The 16436-nt window shown below is 45.0% G+C and overlaps 1 protein-coding gene across 1 annotated transcript in view; it reads right to left on the reverse strand.

Annotated features, from left to right (window-relative positions):
- The window catches only part of HECTD3 (HECT domain E3 ubiquitin protein ligase 3), a 21084-nt gene continuing 4648 nt past the window's right edge, over window positions 1-16436 (reverse strand). The window contains exons 5-20 of the mRNA XM_048497039.1: window positions 15670-15785; window positions 14976-15089; window positions 13995-14077; window positions 12344-12509; window positions 11789-11870; window positions 11003-11185; window positions 9499-9551; window positions 9145-9209; window positions 8486-8589; window positions 7952-8071; window positions 6493-6582; window positions 5874-6103; window positions 2866-2995; window positions 1516-1590; window positions 613-694; window positions 1-310 (exon numbers count right to left, since the gene is read on the reverse strand). Of these exons, the coding sequence (XP_048352996.1) occupies window positions 5993-6103; window positions 6493-6582; window positions 7952-8071; window positions 8486-8589; window positions 9145-9209; window positions 9499-9551; window positions 11003-11185; window positions 11789-11870; window positions 12344-12509; window positions 13995-14077; window positions 14976-15089; window positions 15670-15785 (1287 nt within the window). The 3' untranslated portion in view covers window positions 1-310; window positions 613-694; window positions 1516-1590; window positions 2866-2995; window positions 5874-5992. The remainder of the gene's footprint in view (window positions 311-612; window positions 695-1515; window positions 1591-2865; window positions 2996-5873; window positions 6104-6492; window positions 6583-7951; window positions 8072-8485; window positions 8590-9144; window positions 9210-9498; window positions 9552-11002; window positions 11186-11788; window positions 11871-12343; window positions 12510-13994; window positions 14078-14975; window positions 15090-15669; window positions 15786-16436) is intronic.

Raw genomic sequence — 16436 nt, forward strand, 5'->3', positions numbered from 1 at the left:
GTATCTTGGACCTTGCTCAGGTCTCATTCCACATTTGCCTTTTCTCTCTGCTCCACTAGCTACCATTATCATCACTCACTGGCTGTCATATTTCTGACCATACCACCTGTGACTGTCCCACATCTCTCAGTGAACCATGATTCTTGCAGCTGTCATTTTCAAGCCCTTGGCACAGCCACTGGGGCAATGTCCCACACATATTAACTCTTTCACAACAGTTTCCTTGAGCAAAACTTACGAGGCATAGTTGGGCAAAAAGAGAGTGCTGGAGCAGGTGGATGATTCTGGAAGGGCATCTGTAGTCTCAGAGCTTGGGGAAAGAACAAGTCAGTGAGATTTACTGAGGAAAGACTCCACTGGACAACAGAGACATAGGCTTACATACTACCGAAGAAGGAAGGGGGAATGTTCACAGACACACATCCTGTTGCTGAGGTCCAAGTCTCCCTGAGTGCTGTTCCTACTGGTCTCTTTCCCTTCAAGAACAGCAGGAGGAGGGAAATATGGAAATCATATCCTATCCCTTCCATCCACAGAAATCATTCACGGGATTCCCACTATAAAGTGCTGCCTATCCCCCACTACCATAACATAGGTAATTAAGCAACTCACCCTAGCTTGTCAGGATAGATATAAATTCGAGCAGGAAGTCGACTCCTACCAGTAACAAACCTCAGGAAGCGACTGCGATCCTCTGAGGAGGAGAATACATAACCACATCAGAAATTCCCAAGAAGGTCCCTCCCACAAAAAGCTTTCATGCTACATATGTAAGAAATCGCCTGATTCAGTCCTTGAAAGCCAGAAAACACTTCTGATTCAGTTATTTCTGATTTGCAGTTGTTTAAAAGGAAGGATACTTTTGGGGAATCTGAAAGCTTCTTATTGACTAAAAAGAGGCATTAATAGATTAGCCCAAATAATTGTGCAGAAGGGATACTTCTGATTCAACAAGTGCAGGACACAAGCCAACCTCATACACAAAAGGGTATGCAGCAGGAGTAGAATAGAAGGTAGGAAATGATGGAGGTTAGGGCATGAATGCAAACTGTAAAACAGTTAAAATATCTCATCTGTGGAATACACAGCACTATGAGTAATAACAGCTCATGGGAGGTTCATATCCTCCACCTTTACCCCCCTGCCTCATTGTTTTTCCTCTTAATTATTTAAAAAATTGTCTCAATACTTTGCTCAGCAAGACACTTTATCAAAAGACATGGAAAGTCGTTACAGCTGGTTCTCCCCCGCCCCCAAACTCAAGGACGTAGGTAAGGGGGGGTTCTCGGGTTCAACCCTCCCATTACATGTCCCTGGGGTGGGTGGGGGTGTGATCCCGCCCTTAACCCCCCCATAAAAAATCTATACCTATGTCACTGCCCAAACTGCTGTAAAAAGTGGCTGTATTCAGCGGGAAGAGCTCCCTAGAACACCTGAACACACTGCCCAATTTGTGACGGGCGTATGTTCCTCACATCAACATTATGCAACAACTGTGTGCTTATATTTCCTCACCATTTGTAAAGTTGTTCAGAGCCTCCCAGAAATACTGAATTCTGCTATCTGATGGTTCAAAATCCTCAAAGCGAGCTATATGAGAAAGGGAAAAGTACAGAAACATAGTACACATCATTATTATTATTATTATTATTATTATTATTATTATTATTATTATTATTATTATTATTATTATTATTATTATTATTATTATTATTATTAATTCAATTTCTATACCGCCCGATCCCCAGAGGGCTCTGGGTGGTGAACAACATAATATATAAACAATAAGCAGGAGCAAATCCGGTACAATACATACATAGGCTCCGTCAATAAAACATCTTAAAATACATAAAAACAGCGGCTAACAATTAGCAAATTAAACAAGAGGCGTCCAGGCTCAATTTAAAAACCCACCCCAAGAAGGGGGGGAAGGCAGGCCCCTCAATATGAGGAGCTCTGTTGTACCAGTGCCAAAGCAGGAGCAGTGAGGGGGCACCATATCAGCGGCTGGACACTCCAAAGGCCCGGTGGAACAACACAGTCTTACAGGCCCTGCGGAACTCACCAAGGTCCCGCAGGGCCCGGACAGTTGGTGGGAGGGTGTTCCACCAGGCCGGGGCCAGCACTGTGAAAGTCCTGGCCCATGTGGAGGCCAGCCGCATCATTGAGGGGCCAGGGACCACCAGCAAATTGGCCTCTGCTAAACGCAGAGGCCGAGTAGGGACATATGGGGTGATGCGGTCCCGCATGAACAGCAGATTAGATAAATGCATGAACAGCAGATTAGATAAATGCATGAACAGCAGATTAGATAAATGCACTTTGGGCTAGGATATTTTCCACCTCAAATTATTTAGTTTAGTAACGTTATCCCATCTTTCTTCCAAGGAGCTCAGGATGGCATACATCAGTCTCCACTCCTCATCTTATCCTCATAACCATCTTGTGAGACAGATTAAACTGAGAACGACCAGCCCAAAGTTTCCAAGCAGAGTCCAAAACTAACACTGTACATGTGAAGCTTGTCACTGATCTTTCAAGGACTACTGACTCCCACCAAAGGAGCTCTCCAGAGTCTTACAACCTTATCCTTTAACTGAAGATGCTGGAGACTAAAACTGGAACTTTCTGCATGAACAGCAGATGCTCTACCACGCGGCCATGGCCCTTCTCTTACGACGTTACTCCATGCTGGCTCACAGATGTGCCACATTACACAGATTAAGGATCCAGTTGCCCTCTTTGTCAGAGACTTGGCTAGTTCAAATTCACGTACAGTCCATCCATTCAGAATTTGTGCTATGAGCCCCTGCCCAGCGAAGCAGGTATGAGCTATACAGAGAGGACAATTTCTCTGACACTTACTGAGTTTCTTCAGGGCCTCCACTGTCACTTCAGGGTCACCACAGACTTTCTTCTCTAATTCCTGCCAGGTGAGCAGGTCCAACACAGCTTGAGGCACAACCTTGAGAAGTCCAGCCTGCATGGCTGCAATCTAAAAGGCAGGGAAGAAGAGAGGGAGAAAGGCATGCATGACACCGACAAGATGGACTGTAAAAAACTCTAGAAAACCTTTAGCTGTCCTATATGCTGCAACACAGGCGTAGCTACCATGGGGACATCCAGGGACAAGTGCCCCGGGCACCACCTTGTGGTGGATGCAAAAATTGCAGGTTCGTTTGTGGCTTTCTGTATTTTTTACTGTATTTTTTTCAATTTTGGCCTGCAGGGGGTGCAGTTTTTAGGCTAGTGGCACCATAATTTCAGGTTATCGTCAGGTGACTCTCCTGATGATACCAGCCAAGTTTGGTGAAGTTTGGTTCAGAGGGTCCAAAGTTATGGGCCCCCAAAGGGGGTGACCCCATCCTCCATTGTTTCCAATGGGAGCTAATATTAGGTGGGGCTATCATTTTGAGGGTCCATAACTTTGGACCCTCTGAATCAAACTTCACTAAACCTAGGTGGTATCATAAGGACAGTCTCCTGCTGATACCACCCAGGTTTGGTGAAGGTTAGCTCAGGGGGTCCAAAGTTATGGACCCCCAAAAGGGGTGCTCCATCCCCCATTGTTTCCAATGGGAGCTAATGGTAGATGGGGATACCCTTTTGAAGGTCCATAACTTTGGACCCTCTGAACCAAACTTCACTAAACCTGGGTGGTATAATTAGGATAGTCTCCTAAAGATAGCCTAAAATTTTGGTACTGTTAGCTTAAACATTGCTCTCCTGACAGGCACCCTCAAATTTTCCCTGGGTTCTCTCTTTAAATCCACCCCCTTTGAGTGGATTTAATGGGAGAATCTGGGCTCCCTAGATTAAAAACATTGAACGTATTGTTGAAGGCTTTCAAAACCAGATTCAACTGCTTTTTTCTGGGTTTTACAGGCTGTGCGGCCGTAGTCTGGTAGATCTTGTTCCTAACGTTTCACCTGGATATGTGGCTGGCATCTTCAGAGGGGTATCACAGAGTGAAGTCTGTTATAAGAGAAGTCTGGACACAGTGTATCACAGACTTCTCTCTGTGATACACCTCTCAAGATACCAGCCACAGATGGAGGTGAAACATTAGGAACAAGATCTACCAGACCACAGCCACGCAGCCCAGAAAACCCACAACAACCAACATTGACAATGATGCTGTTTGGGGTGGATGGGTGGGAAATCTACCCTGAAACAGCATCACTTTCAATGTTTTTTAAACTAGAGAACCCAGAGTCTCTCTTTAAGGTGGATTTAAAAGGAGAATCTGGGCTCTCTAGTTTAAGCAACATTAAAAGTGATGCTGTTTCATGGTGGATTCCCCCCCTTCAAAAAATAGCATCACTTTCAATGCTGTTTAAACTAGGGAGCCCTGGATGTGTTCAGATTTGTGTGTTGGGGCATGTTCTATAATGTGATGGTGACTTTGAGATGACCTGGTGCAAAAAAAAATGTTGTTTGGTCGTGGTGGGGGAGGGATGCTGCCCATATGCGGGGGGGGGGGGGGGGGGGCTCAGATTTTGTCCCAGGCTCCATTTTCCCTAGCTACGCCACTGTGCTGCAATGCAGTTTGTCAGGCTTTTCTAGAATCTTTTCACTTATCAGACAACCCTGTGAAAACATTACCCAGTCTTCCACAAGAAATGCCAAAAATAAGTAGGTGGCATTTTATTTATTCGTTATCTTCATTTATAGCTAGTCTTCCTCAATGAAATTTAAGGCAAATTACAAAATATGAAAAGAAATTCATTCAGCATAAACTATCCAGTAACAGTGCAATAGGACTAGGATTACAGAACTTGAAAATGCCCCCCCAAAAAACCCCACCTGTCTATGACATACCATGATAAAGAAATGTGCATACAAAGATAGAGGAAAGTGTAGTAGCAAAGAGGTATTTGCAACAGACTCTAATATTATACTTACAGAAACAGCCTCCATTATATTACCTTCTAATCCCTTTATAAATTGCCCTCCTGAACATTTCTATTTTCTACATTCTGTGAAATGATGGAGGTGCGGTGGCTGCCTGAAACCTCTCAGGCCGGCTGTTCCACAAGGTAGAAGTCTCCACAGAGAGTGCACATGAATGGGCAGTTGCAGGTTGGCACCTTCAGAAGATTTTACTCAGAAGAGGCATCATACTGTACATGAGAAGATCTGGAATGACTTCTTATGTGTATTATATTATCCTTCTTGTTTGCATACTCACTGCCCATTAAAGCTTCAGCTTCCCTTCCAATCCTACTTACTTTTTGTCCCAAAATGTCCTAAGATCAAACTATGTCTGTGGTTCAGGAGGAGCTGGCAAATGGCGCACCTGAATGTCTATGGGTAGATTCTGCTAATAATTCCTCACCAAAACTTCTGAGACTGAGTATTAACACCTTCTGGCTCTATCCAGATGTATTTAGAGTATACGGGATTAAAACTGATGAAGAAACTGGATCCAATTGTAAATTTTCAGTGTCCTTCAATGGCAGCCTTATCCTCAGTGACAGGTGATCACATGTAGCTTCATGCTGTCAAAAGTTTACCCAGCTGAATTCTGCATAGCAAACCCCTGTGAAGGGTCCAAGTACAGGTCAGGCTGGGGGTTTTCTTCTTTTTTCTGACCAGCTAAAAAACTTGATTGGGTATAAAAAACTTGAAAACTCTAAAAAACAAAGCATGTGTGAGGGCGGGGGGAGGACTTGGAAGGAAGGAAAGAGCAATATCTTGTATTCCAACAACTAGGTAATGATGGTCACATGTGCAGGAATGAGGGAACTATCAGGGATCTGGGGAACCAACCACCAAGAAAACAAGAGGCAGGCAAGGAGAACAGGACAGGTGGAAATGGACTCTAGGAAAGCTGGGAAGGGTCCCATTTCCAAAATGCCATTGTGAGTTACCTGTTCCTTGCTCTCTGTTAGCCGTGCTTCCTGTACCAGCCGGATGAAGTCTAAAGAAGCGAGTCCTCATGACGTACTAGTAGTGCGAGGTGCCACCAGGGATAGAAGATTCACACCCATTAAAAGCGTTGGTCACTCAGGTACCCAGTGGTTGTAAGAGTCAGTTCATTTCCAAACTTGAACTCAAAGGTCTCTTTGTCCATTCCTTCCATCATCTCTAGGAGCTTCACCTGAACAAACGGAAATGGGGATTCTCTCATTCAGTTCCTCCATGGACATATAAGGGAAGAAAAGATTTGGCTAGAACCTCATATAAACTACAGCCCTAATCAGATGGCCTTTGTAGTGCATTCCCGTGAGCAAAGGAGTCTGCACCATGTCTAGGCATCAGCACAGTTGTACGGTTGCAAGATGGCAACATTTGTGGGCCTTTCTCCTGTGTTAAATATAAATGTTGGAGAAAGTCCCCCTCCCCACCCCCCTTCAGTCAACTGGTGGTTTTAGATGACAGCAACTGCTCTATTAAGTTAGCATCCCAAATATACAAACATCTGTTCAACAGGAGCCTGATCACAAATATCAAAGACATCCATAGACAGATCTTCTCCCAGTGACTCACCAGCACAGAATCAACAGCAGGGAAATCCTTGCTCCAGCTCACTTCCTCACCAGTCAGCTGCTTCCAGACAAAGCCAGGCAAGGCCAGGACCTTAAGGAGAGAGAAAGGAGATAGGTAATACCATCCCTGGGCACAGTCTTCTGTGTTCCATGAAGGCAACATTCAGGACTACAGGCAGTGTATCCTAAGTCCTGCTTATTAAGAACACCTAAACACACCTATGATCCGTCGCCTCATCGGAGGGCAGCAGGGGCGGGTCTCTGCAGCCCTGCAGAGTGGTGCTGGACAGGCAGGTCAGTGGAGGCGATGGGAAAAGCGGCGTCTTCCCACCGGTGCGGTTCGCATCGCGCCAGTAGGAAGACGCCGCTTTTCAAAAACCTCGCTCGATGAGCGAGGTTTAAAGTGGCAGCTTCAGCACCTCCAGGGATGGTGTTTTGTCGTCCCTGGGGCACTGTATTCCGCCTGTGCGGAAAGGGTCTAAGTGAGAAAAGTGGACTATAAATAATGTAAACAAACAGCTGCTCCCACACAGCTAAAGGCAATGTCAGAAAAGGCCTTAAGTTGGCAGGTTCACATTATCATTGTTCAAAAGGAAAAACTTGCCCTTAACTCCAACATCAGAATTCTGCAATTAAAAAACAACTATATTTTAAATCACCTGATCAAACAAAAATAACCTCAACACAAAATCCATTGACAAGTTTAAGGAAAGGAAAAACAGAGAAAAAATGTGCCCTCAATGGGATTAATTAAGAATGGTTCTGGAAGTGGTAGACATTCTATCTGAATAAAACTTTACTACCAGAAAGGGGGGAAATCCTGATGTTGTTCCTGTTGAGGAGTGCCCACTAAACCTTCCCTAATGCCCGTCAAGTGCTTTTAGAAGTGGGTGGGTCCAAGTGAGGCTTTTGCCCAGCAAGGTTGCTGAGTGACCACTGGAGATTTGATTGGCTGTGCAGATTTTTTAAAATGTTGCTCCAGAAGCTGCTACCACTGAATGACAGAAGGTAAGGCATGACAACCTTTCTGTGGCAGGCTCTGCCTCGTCCGGGAGCCCTTTTATGGATGCACCCACCATACTATGTAAGAATTTCAAAAGTGCCTGCAGGATCAAAAAGGTTGGGGACCCTTGGATTAAAGACTTGTAGGATGGACTCTATGCCTTTCACTTCTCAGGTGATATTCAACTGTGACACATGAGAAGAAAATTATTAACTTTTGTGAACCATGATCACATGGATATTGAAGAGATCATATTTCAGGACATGGTATTGCCTCTGGAAAATGTGTAACTCCTTCCATGGATAAGATCCCAACTCAAAATGTTCATTTGAAACCTTAGATCTGCAATATACTGATCATCTGTCATGACTGGAAAATAATTTGGTGAAGCAGAGAAGAGGGCAGTTTGGGTTCCACCACCAATATCAAAGGGAAATAATCTCCATTTGACACTTACCAGAAACTCTTTGCCACGCAGGGCTGCACCCATGATCTGCCCAATCCACTCATATTTGGTGAACTCCTTGCAGGATGGGTTGGGGACATACATGTCTCGAGCCTCTCCAGTACCACTACCCTGAAAACAAACATATAAGCTCAAACCTCTGCCCAAGAGTATGAAGATCAAGTCAGCCCAGATGCCATAACAGAGAGCCATTCCAAAAGCCAGAGCTGCCCAACCCACATGTTGGATAAACTAGCAGATAGTGCTACACTTTCCAGGAAAATTCTGGGCATAAGAATGCTTGTGAACACTATTTTACCACAAAACTTGAGTGGTGTTATAGAAAGGGTAGTATTTGGGCTCTGAGGAAATGAGCAGGAATGGACTGAGGAAGCGGAACTTAGGTGTCCAATTTTATTTGGTCGCCTGGGAACTGGTCTCCCGAGCAACCCTCTCTCTGTAAACAGTCCCTGGAACACTTGCCCCTTTAGTGTGACTTGTAAGTGGGAAAGGCTTAGCTTGAATAAGTAATCATGTTGTTGGCACCTGGTTTGATGTGCGGACAAAAAATGGCAGCGGTACAGGGCTCTCAGCTGAGCTGGGACACAGCTCCTCAGACATATCAGCAATGCTGTCCCGGAAACCACCACCTGGGGGAAAAATAACATGAGTGTCATTGCCAGCTTCATTTTGATGCCATCAGTCTCTTGAGCTCCCAGATATATCTTGGATATTCTGGCCCCAAATGTCCTGTAGGATATGTGGTGTTCCAAGAATAAATCTTGACAATCCAGTCATATTAAGCAAACTCCCTGAAGGTTGGGTGAGGCACATACGCTTCTATAAATGACTACTTCGTAAACAAACCTTTGGATCAAATCAATCATTGTTTTGTCAAGGTGTGGAAGGTTGAAGTCACTGACTAAATGGCCACCTGCAAAACAGCAGCAGAGTCCCAACTCTGCATCAACTTGCCCACCTGTCTTGTGCTTTTTAACTATGGGTCTAAATATTTTCAAACTTTGGACTCCAAATTTTGTAAATTGAGAATATGTTAATGCATTGCAGTAGTAGTGGACAAGATGAGACTGAGATTGGAGGCAAAGTCATGGGTGAGATATATATTTTCAGAGATTACACTTGTGATAGCTATTATTTTAGCAGAATGTACAGAAACGTAGACTTTCGCAGTAGCTGGAACTTACCCTGGTCAATGATGCCTTCAGCAATGAATTTACATTCCCACCACTGGTCATAACGAAGTGGCCACCTGCAAGGAATGGAGAAAATCACTTGAAGTTGTCTGTGTCCTTAGCAGGATATCCTGCACTGCTAGGAGGAATGCCAACAGTCACAGTGTCATATTTCTGTTTGTTCAAGGACTTATGTTCCTTGAATGCTGTGTATGTAAGGTCTTTTTTTTTTTTTTTACAAAACTGAGGCACTATCTTCTGCCTGCCAAGAAGACTTGTGGTGCATAACACTCTGGCATTTGTGCTGGAAACATCTAATGTTTTGGAGGTCAAAGAGTCATGATGGACAAGTAAGTAAACACTCACCTATAATCCAGAGGCTTGTCACATTTGTCAGTGGGTTTCAGGCCTTCATACACCTAGAAAAGCAGACAAGGCAGAGGAGGCACTAGGAGTAAAAAAAATCCTGACCTCTGATACTTATACTCAAGGAATATGAGTGCCTTGAGGGTTCTGGTGCATTTATTATACAGGAATCTGGAACTAGAAGCAGGTAATAGTAACCAAAAAGTTACAAGAAACTCTTCTGCTGTGTGGCTACCAAGATTCCTACAAGTCTTTAAAAAGCCAGTGTGATGCAGTGGCTGAAGTGTTGCTTGAAATTCAGGAAGCAGAAGATTAGACCATCTGTCAGCCAAGAGATCACTACAGCAGGCAGAGTTGCATAATGGTTAGAGTGTTTAGACTAGGACTGGAGATTCCAGGTACAAATCCCCACTGTTCTATGAAATTCAGTGGGTGACCTTGGGCTAATCATTCTGCCTCAGCCCAACCTGTTGGAAGGATAACTTCTTGTGGGCCTGGGCAACTTGGACAAAGAGTAAACAGACTAGACAGAGATTTCTCAGCCATCCTGTGGAAAAAGTCTCAGAAATTATAGTATATCAGAAAAGCACAATCACTGCTGGGAATCAGAGAACACAATGAGTCATGTCTGCAAAGCACATGACACTTCTATGCCACAAGGGGAGATACTGGGTTTGATCATGCCTAAAATTTCCATGCGTGCAAGGAACAGTGATTTTTCCTCCTCCCATCTTTCTGAAGAAGATCTCTGAACACCCCCCCCCCCCCAGCTATTTTTGGGGGACTTTGGGGCCTTACATGGCTAGAAAACCTGTCTTCTGCAGAAACTTTAGGCAAGAGCCAAGCCACTGAATTTTCCACTGTAACATAAAATGAAGGAATATTGAGTGGTTCACCTCCAATCCACACAAAAGGGAATTGAGCCATACAAAACTGTTGGCTGGCAGCAGCTTAAACTTATATCTGAAGTTTCTTCTGAGAACTGAACTAGCTTATAGGATGTGGGTTAAGAGAGAATTTTGAACCATTTGCCCAGAAGATAGCAAAGAACAAGGCTGCTTTCACACAGTCTTAATAATCCACTTTCGCAGTCAGTAGCTAATGAATTTTTGTGTCATTTGAGACACAACCGTTTTAGATCCCAGATGCTAATGGATTTTTTAATTGGGGGAAAAGACATGGCTTGAAAGACCCAGAGCGCTTCAGACAAGGCTCATAAATGGATTTAAATATGCAGAATGGAACCCCCATACCAATGTCTCTTTCTTTCTTTCTTTCTTTCTTTCTTTCTTTTTCTTTCTTTCTTTCTTTCTTTCTTTCTTTCTTTCTTTCTTAATTAATTAATTAATTAATTAATTAATTAATTAATTGATTTTTATAGGCAATGGATTCTTCTTGGAATCGGGTCAACAACGGATAATGACTGGTTTAGAATGGCAATGTGAAAGGGGTCAGAAATTCAGTTTCCATCTCCATTGCATGTGTGTGAGACAGCGATCTGTACCTGGTTGAAGACAGTGTTTTTGTAGCTGGGATCAAGTGCTGGATTGTCACGATGCTCCATGGCCAGGCGCCGATTGATGTAGAGGCGAGGCATGAAGTTTGGCTTGCTAGTCTCAGAGTCCTTGAGGCACTGGGTGATTAACACTGTGCGCCGCTTGGACAACAACAGGAATTGCTTGATACGCTGTCATGGACAAAGTAGAGCTGGGTCAAGTTTATTTATTTATAACTGTTGTTTATGTATGGTGACATCTGAATGCCTGAGGTCCCCAATCGTAGCTGTCTCCCCCAGACTCACGAAGGCTGGAACTGCATGTTAGAAAGCACACTACCTTCCAAAGCCTGAGCACTGTTACTGAGTCAAAGACTGTACTGCTCTGATGGCCCCCCTCCCCGCTCCACATTTCCAACCAGTTTGGCTTTACTGATAGTATCAACCCCAAACTTTATGCATTTAAGTAGTCTTTTCCCACGGCTGCTGACAGATGGGAATGCTGGGGAATACAACATTCCAGAACCCTGGGTCATCTTTGGGGCCCTTTGAGCTAGACAAAACGATGCTGAAGGATAGTTCATGTCTATTCTAATCAAATATCTTGCATGGGCTCTTTTGAGAGTGAAAGTAGGGGACCCCAAGGGAATCTTTGCCTGGAGGCCCATGATGGATCTTGGCAGTCCTACCTTTTTATAGAGGAGCATCCTTCTGAGGCAGAGCTGACTGTTACAAGACTGCTTTTTTATTAATGCCTCAGGTAAAATAGTACAGATACTAGCATCCCATCCTTACCTTGAGCTGGCTGAAGGTGCCAAGAGTGTGGTCCCAGGCTGGGACAAGATGGTGAAGTACACTATCCAAGATCTTGATAAACCTGCCAGAAGAAAAAGCCAGTTTGGGGCACAGCATGAAAAAGTGGGACAAAAACATGCTCAGGAACTATGGTGTTCAGCAAAGATATCTGGAGCCATTCCATATATTCTCATGGATACATAAATGCTTTCAGTTCCTACCACTAAACATGACACAATGATTGTGAAAATCTCTCTTTGGGAGAAGGAAGCATTCACTGGCTAATTGATATAAGAGATTCCTTACAAAAGAGAGTGCAGTGTGGTGCAATGTGGCACAGAATAGTTTGGCTCCAAAAGGAAAATGGAACATTAATGAAGATGGCTTTGATGTTCTCTTTCTCAATAAATCCCTTCAGCTACCTTGCAGGTACACACACACACATTATCTTGCCCTCCCCTCCCCACCACAGATGCAGATGGCCTCCTGTCTACCCTGCCTCTCAGCTTCAAGAAGTCTGCATGACCTCCACTGCTGGCCTTCCCTTCTCCATACCTCTGGATGACCACAGCACGGCGGTAGAGCACATCAGGGTCTGTCCCTTCCAGGCGAGGATACCTCACTAGGTTGGCTGGCTGAAACATATCTGCATTAAGCCCCAGTTCCCTTTGCCGAGATGATTTGATCTTTATACCCCGGAGGCGGACATCAATCCCATCATCTACATGAAAGGAAAGGCCAATACAGAACAGGTAGGTCAGTCAAGAAAGGAATACTTTCCTGTGGGGTGAGGAAAGAAGAAGAGAGAAATGATGAAGGAGAAACACCCTCAGAATCACTGCAAGGCCAGCATGAATTGGAGTTCTGTCAGTGTAATTTCTAGAGAATTCTAGAGCAGTAGCCACATTATCTGTTGTAACAAAAACCACAGAAGCCACGTGCATCTTAAAGCACCTTTATTGTGACAAAAGCTTTGCTGGACTCTAACCCTTTTTATTGAGAAAGTATTCATAAAGGGCATGAACAGACAAAAAGCACCCAAACAGATGCCAAGCAGCGACTACCTAAGGACACTTAATTCCCCATAACCTCAAGGAAAAATAGTTGGCTTTTTATACCCCACTTTCCACTGCCACAAAGAGTCTTAAAGCAGAGGCGTAGCTGGGCCAGAGTGCACCCGGTGTGCACTCTGGCTTTTTTGCCCCCCCCCCGCCGCGGCACCGCCCTGTGGCACCCCCCACCCCCATTCCCATTTACTTTAGGAAACCGAGCAGGCTGGAGGCCTGTTCTCTAGCCTGCTCGGTTTCCTAAAGTAAGTGTGTGTGGGGGGCGGGGGGGTGCCGCAGGGCGGGTGCTGTGGGGGGGGGATCTCTCCCCGCGGCGCCCCCCCTGCGGCGCCCCCCTTCACACTTATTTTAGGAAACCAAGCAGGCTGCAGAACAGGCCTGCCTGTGTGGGAACTGTGTGGGAGACCCTGTGTGGGAGACTGCCTGTGTGGGAGACCCTGGGAAATGTAGTTCCCACCAGAAAAGGAAGGCCTGTTCTCTAGCCTGCTTGGTTTCATAAAGTAAGTGTGAGGGGCTGGTATGCAGGGAGAGATGCCATAATGAGGGGAAGCCCCGCCCCAAGCCACATACTTATTTTAGGAAACTGAGCAGTCTGGAGAACAGGCCTGCCTGTTCTGGTGGGAACTACATTTCCCAGGGTCTCCTGGGAAATGTAGTTCCCACCAAAACAGGCAGGCCTGTCCTCCAGACTGCTCGGTTTCCTAAAGTAAGTGTGGGGGGGGCGCCGCGGGGGAAGGGGGAGGGGCTGGGGGGAATTTGAGCCCCCACGTGACCCAAATCTGTGCGCCTGGTGCATCGCGCTCCCCCTGTCCCCTGGGAGCTTCGCCACTGTCTCAAAGTGGCTTACAATTACCCTCCCCTCTTCCCCACCACAACTACCTTGTGAGGTAGGTGCAGCTGAAAGTTCTAAGAGAACTATAACTAGCTCAAGGTCACCCAGCAGGGTTCATGTGTAGGAGGGAGGAATCAAGCGTGGCTCACCAAATTAGAGTCCACAGCTTTTAACCACTACACCATGTTGGCTCTTAGGGGTTTTCAGTGGATGGGGCGAATATTCGTGCATGCAACTGTTTTTGGAGAGAGGTCATAACATCGCACCCAACATCCCCAGGTTCCCTTCCCCCACCCCATCCACAAACCTCTGCATTCCACAATGCGGATTTCAATGACAGGCAAGTGAGCAGTCATGTCTTCCAGCACACACACATCCCCAATGTAGCTCCTAAGGACATAAAAACATTTGTTTTCATAGAATCATAGAATTGGAAGAGACCACGAGGGCCATCCAGTCCAACTCCCTACTATGCAGGAACACAAAATCAAAGCATTTCCACCAGATGGCCATCCAGCCTCTATTTAAAAATATCCAGAGGAGACTCCACTGCCCTTCAAGGCAGCATACTCCACTACCAAACAGCCCTTACCATCTGGAACATCTTCCTAATGTTTAGGAAGAATCCCTTTTCCTGAACCTTGACTCCATTATTCCTTGTCTTAGTCTCTCGAGCAGCAGAAAACAAGCTTGCTCCATCTTCAACATGACATCCCTTCAAATATTTAAACATGGCTATCACATCACTTTCTCTTCTCCAGACTAAACATACCCAGCTCTCTAAGTCTCTCATCATAGGGCATGGATTCCAGACCTTTTACCATTTTGGTCACCGTTCTCTGGACATGCTCCAGCTTGTGAGTAGTATTCCAGGTGAGGTCTGACCAACACAGAATAGAGTGGTACTATTACGTCCCTCAGTCTAAACACTGTACTTCTATTGATGCAGTCCAGAATTGCATTGGCTTTCTTAGCTATCACATCACACTGTTGATTCATATTTCTTCTTGCACAGGACAGACTGACCCCCAAATGGAAGTCCTTTCACTTTACAAGCACAAAAAATTCAGTAAAGTTGTGTTTGGGTAGGGATGGGAGATTCTAAAAACCGTCATTCTCAACTTGAGGGATAACCCTCTTCTCTCCCCGTCCCTCACTTTACTACTAAGAAACTCATGGACTTCCCACTGAGATTAGTCAGGACACAGAGTGCGAGCAGGATTTAGATTCAGTTTCATAGCCTGCTCCCACTCCCACCGACCAAATTCCCTTCCCCAACGTCACTCACTCATCAATGCCCACGTCGCTCAGTTTCTTCAGATTGTCACCCTCACCACCATAGACAGCCACACGCTTGGGCATAAAGTTCTCATCCGTTGTGTCTACTGTCAGGAACAATTTCCTTAGGGAGAGAATTAAAAGGCAAAAACTGAACAGTGAAAAGATTAAACTGAGAAAGCTCCAAAAGGTGGTCAATCCTTTTGTGGTCAGGGTCTAAAAGGCAAAAAGAATGAAATAAGCAAGACAGCTCTTGGTGGCGAGAGAAGCCTTCAAGGAAAACATTTCAACAGGGAATAACAGTATTACGCATGGGAGCAACTTCTATCAAGACTTCTCCATTATTAAACACTTCTCACCATCTTCTCCTGAGCAGCACGAAACACAAGATCCCTTCAAGCACAAAAATCAACCAGTTCTCATGCAGATTAGCACTGCCCATCACTTCTTGATGTCACACAGCACTTCCCTAGCAGAGTCACTCTTCTAAGTCACAGAAATCAATGTAATTAGAAGCACGTACATCTGCTTAGGAAGGCTCTGATAGTCCATGAGTATATGTGAAACAAGTCTGAATTATTAAAGTCACCTCCTATGTGCACTGATTAGATCAGCGCCCCCTCCCTTCTTCTCCATGTAGTGACTGAGAGGGAAACCCCACCCCTTGCACAGACTGATAAGAAAGAGATACACTAGCAGCTCACTTGATGATGGTTCCTTTCTTCATATTAAGTCGAACCCAATGCTGGCCCTGGGATCCATCACTTTCCCAGTAGGTGTCTGCATGGTTGTCTGTCAGGCAGGAAACATTGAACTCTTCCTGGGGGAAGCAGAGCAGTATGTCAGACAGGTAGAGAAAGACAGAATCACTAGCATGCATACACTAGCATGGGCTGGATGCTTGTTTCTGGAAGCAATCCAGAAAGTAATTAATTGCTTTCATTTTCAACAGACTAAGAACTGGAAGCTGGCAAGTGAAACAGCAAAAAAAGTAATGCTGCATGGAGGGTGGGCAATGCTCCTCCCCAGCCTTTCCAGGAGAGGAAGTCTGCTGATCTACAAAGGAGACACTTGGCACAATATCTCAGCATACATCAAGGCATTTTATCACAATTCTTACTGTATCATCACTGAAACAACACAACTTAAATTGAAAGTTTGCAAACTTTCAATAAGACAACTCAGGAACCTAAAAGTCTGCATGTTTCTAAACTAACATAACTGACTATATAAACTACACCATTTTGCCTGCTCTTCTGAGACCAATAAAGCTATCATGTAGTCCACTGTCAGGATAAAGGTCATTCCACAGATAATCACAATTGGCAATGAGACTTCAAGGCCTTGTTTACTCCAACAGTTTCAACTTAACCTCTCAACCCTTAGATTTCTGATACCAATCACACATTCACTTCCTGTCCTGGGACAGTAGCAGAGGCCAGCACTGCAGGAGGAGCCGCCACCCAGTACT

Source organism: Sphaerodactylus townsendi, linkage group LG05 (assembly GCF_021028975.2).
Source record: "Sphaerodactylus townsendi isolate TG3544 linkage group LG05, MPM_Stown_v2.3, whole genome shotgun sequence".
Classification (NCBI taxonomy): Eukaryota; Metazoa; Chordata; class Lepidosauria; order Squamata; family Sphaerodactylidae; genus Sphaerodactylus; species Sphaerodactylus townsendi.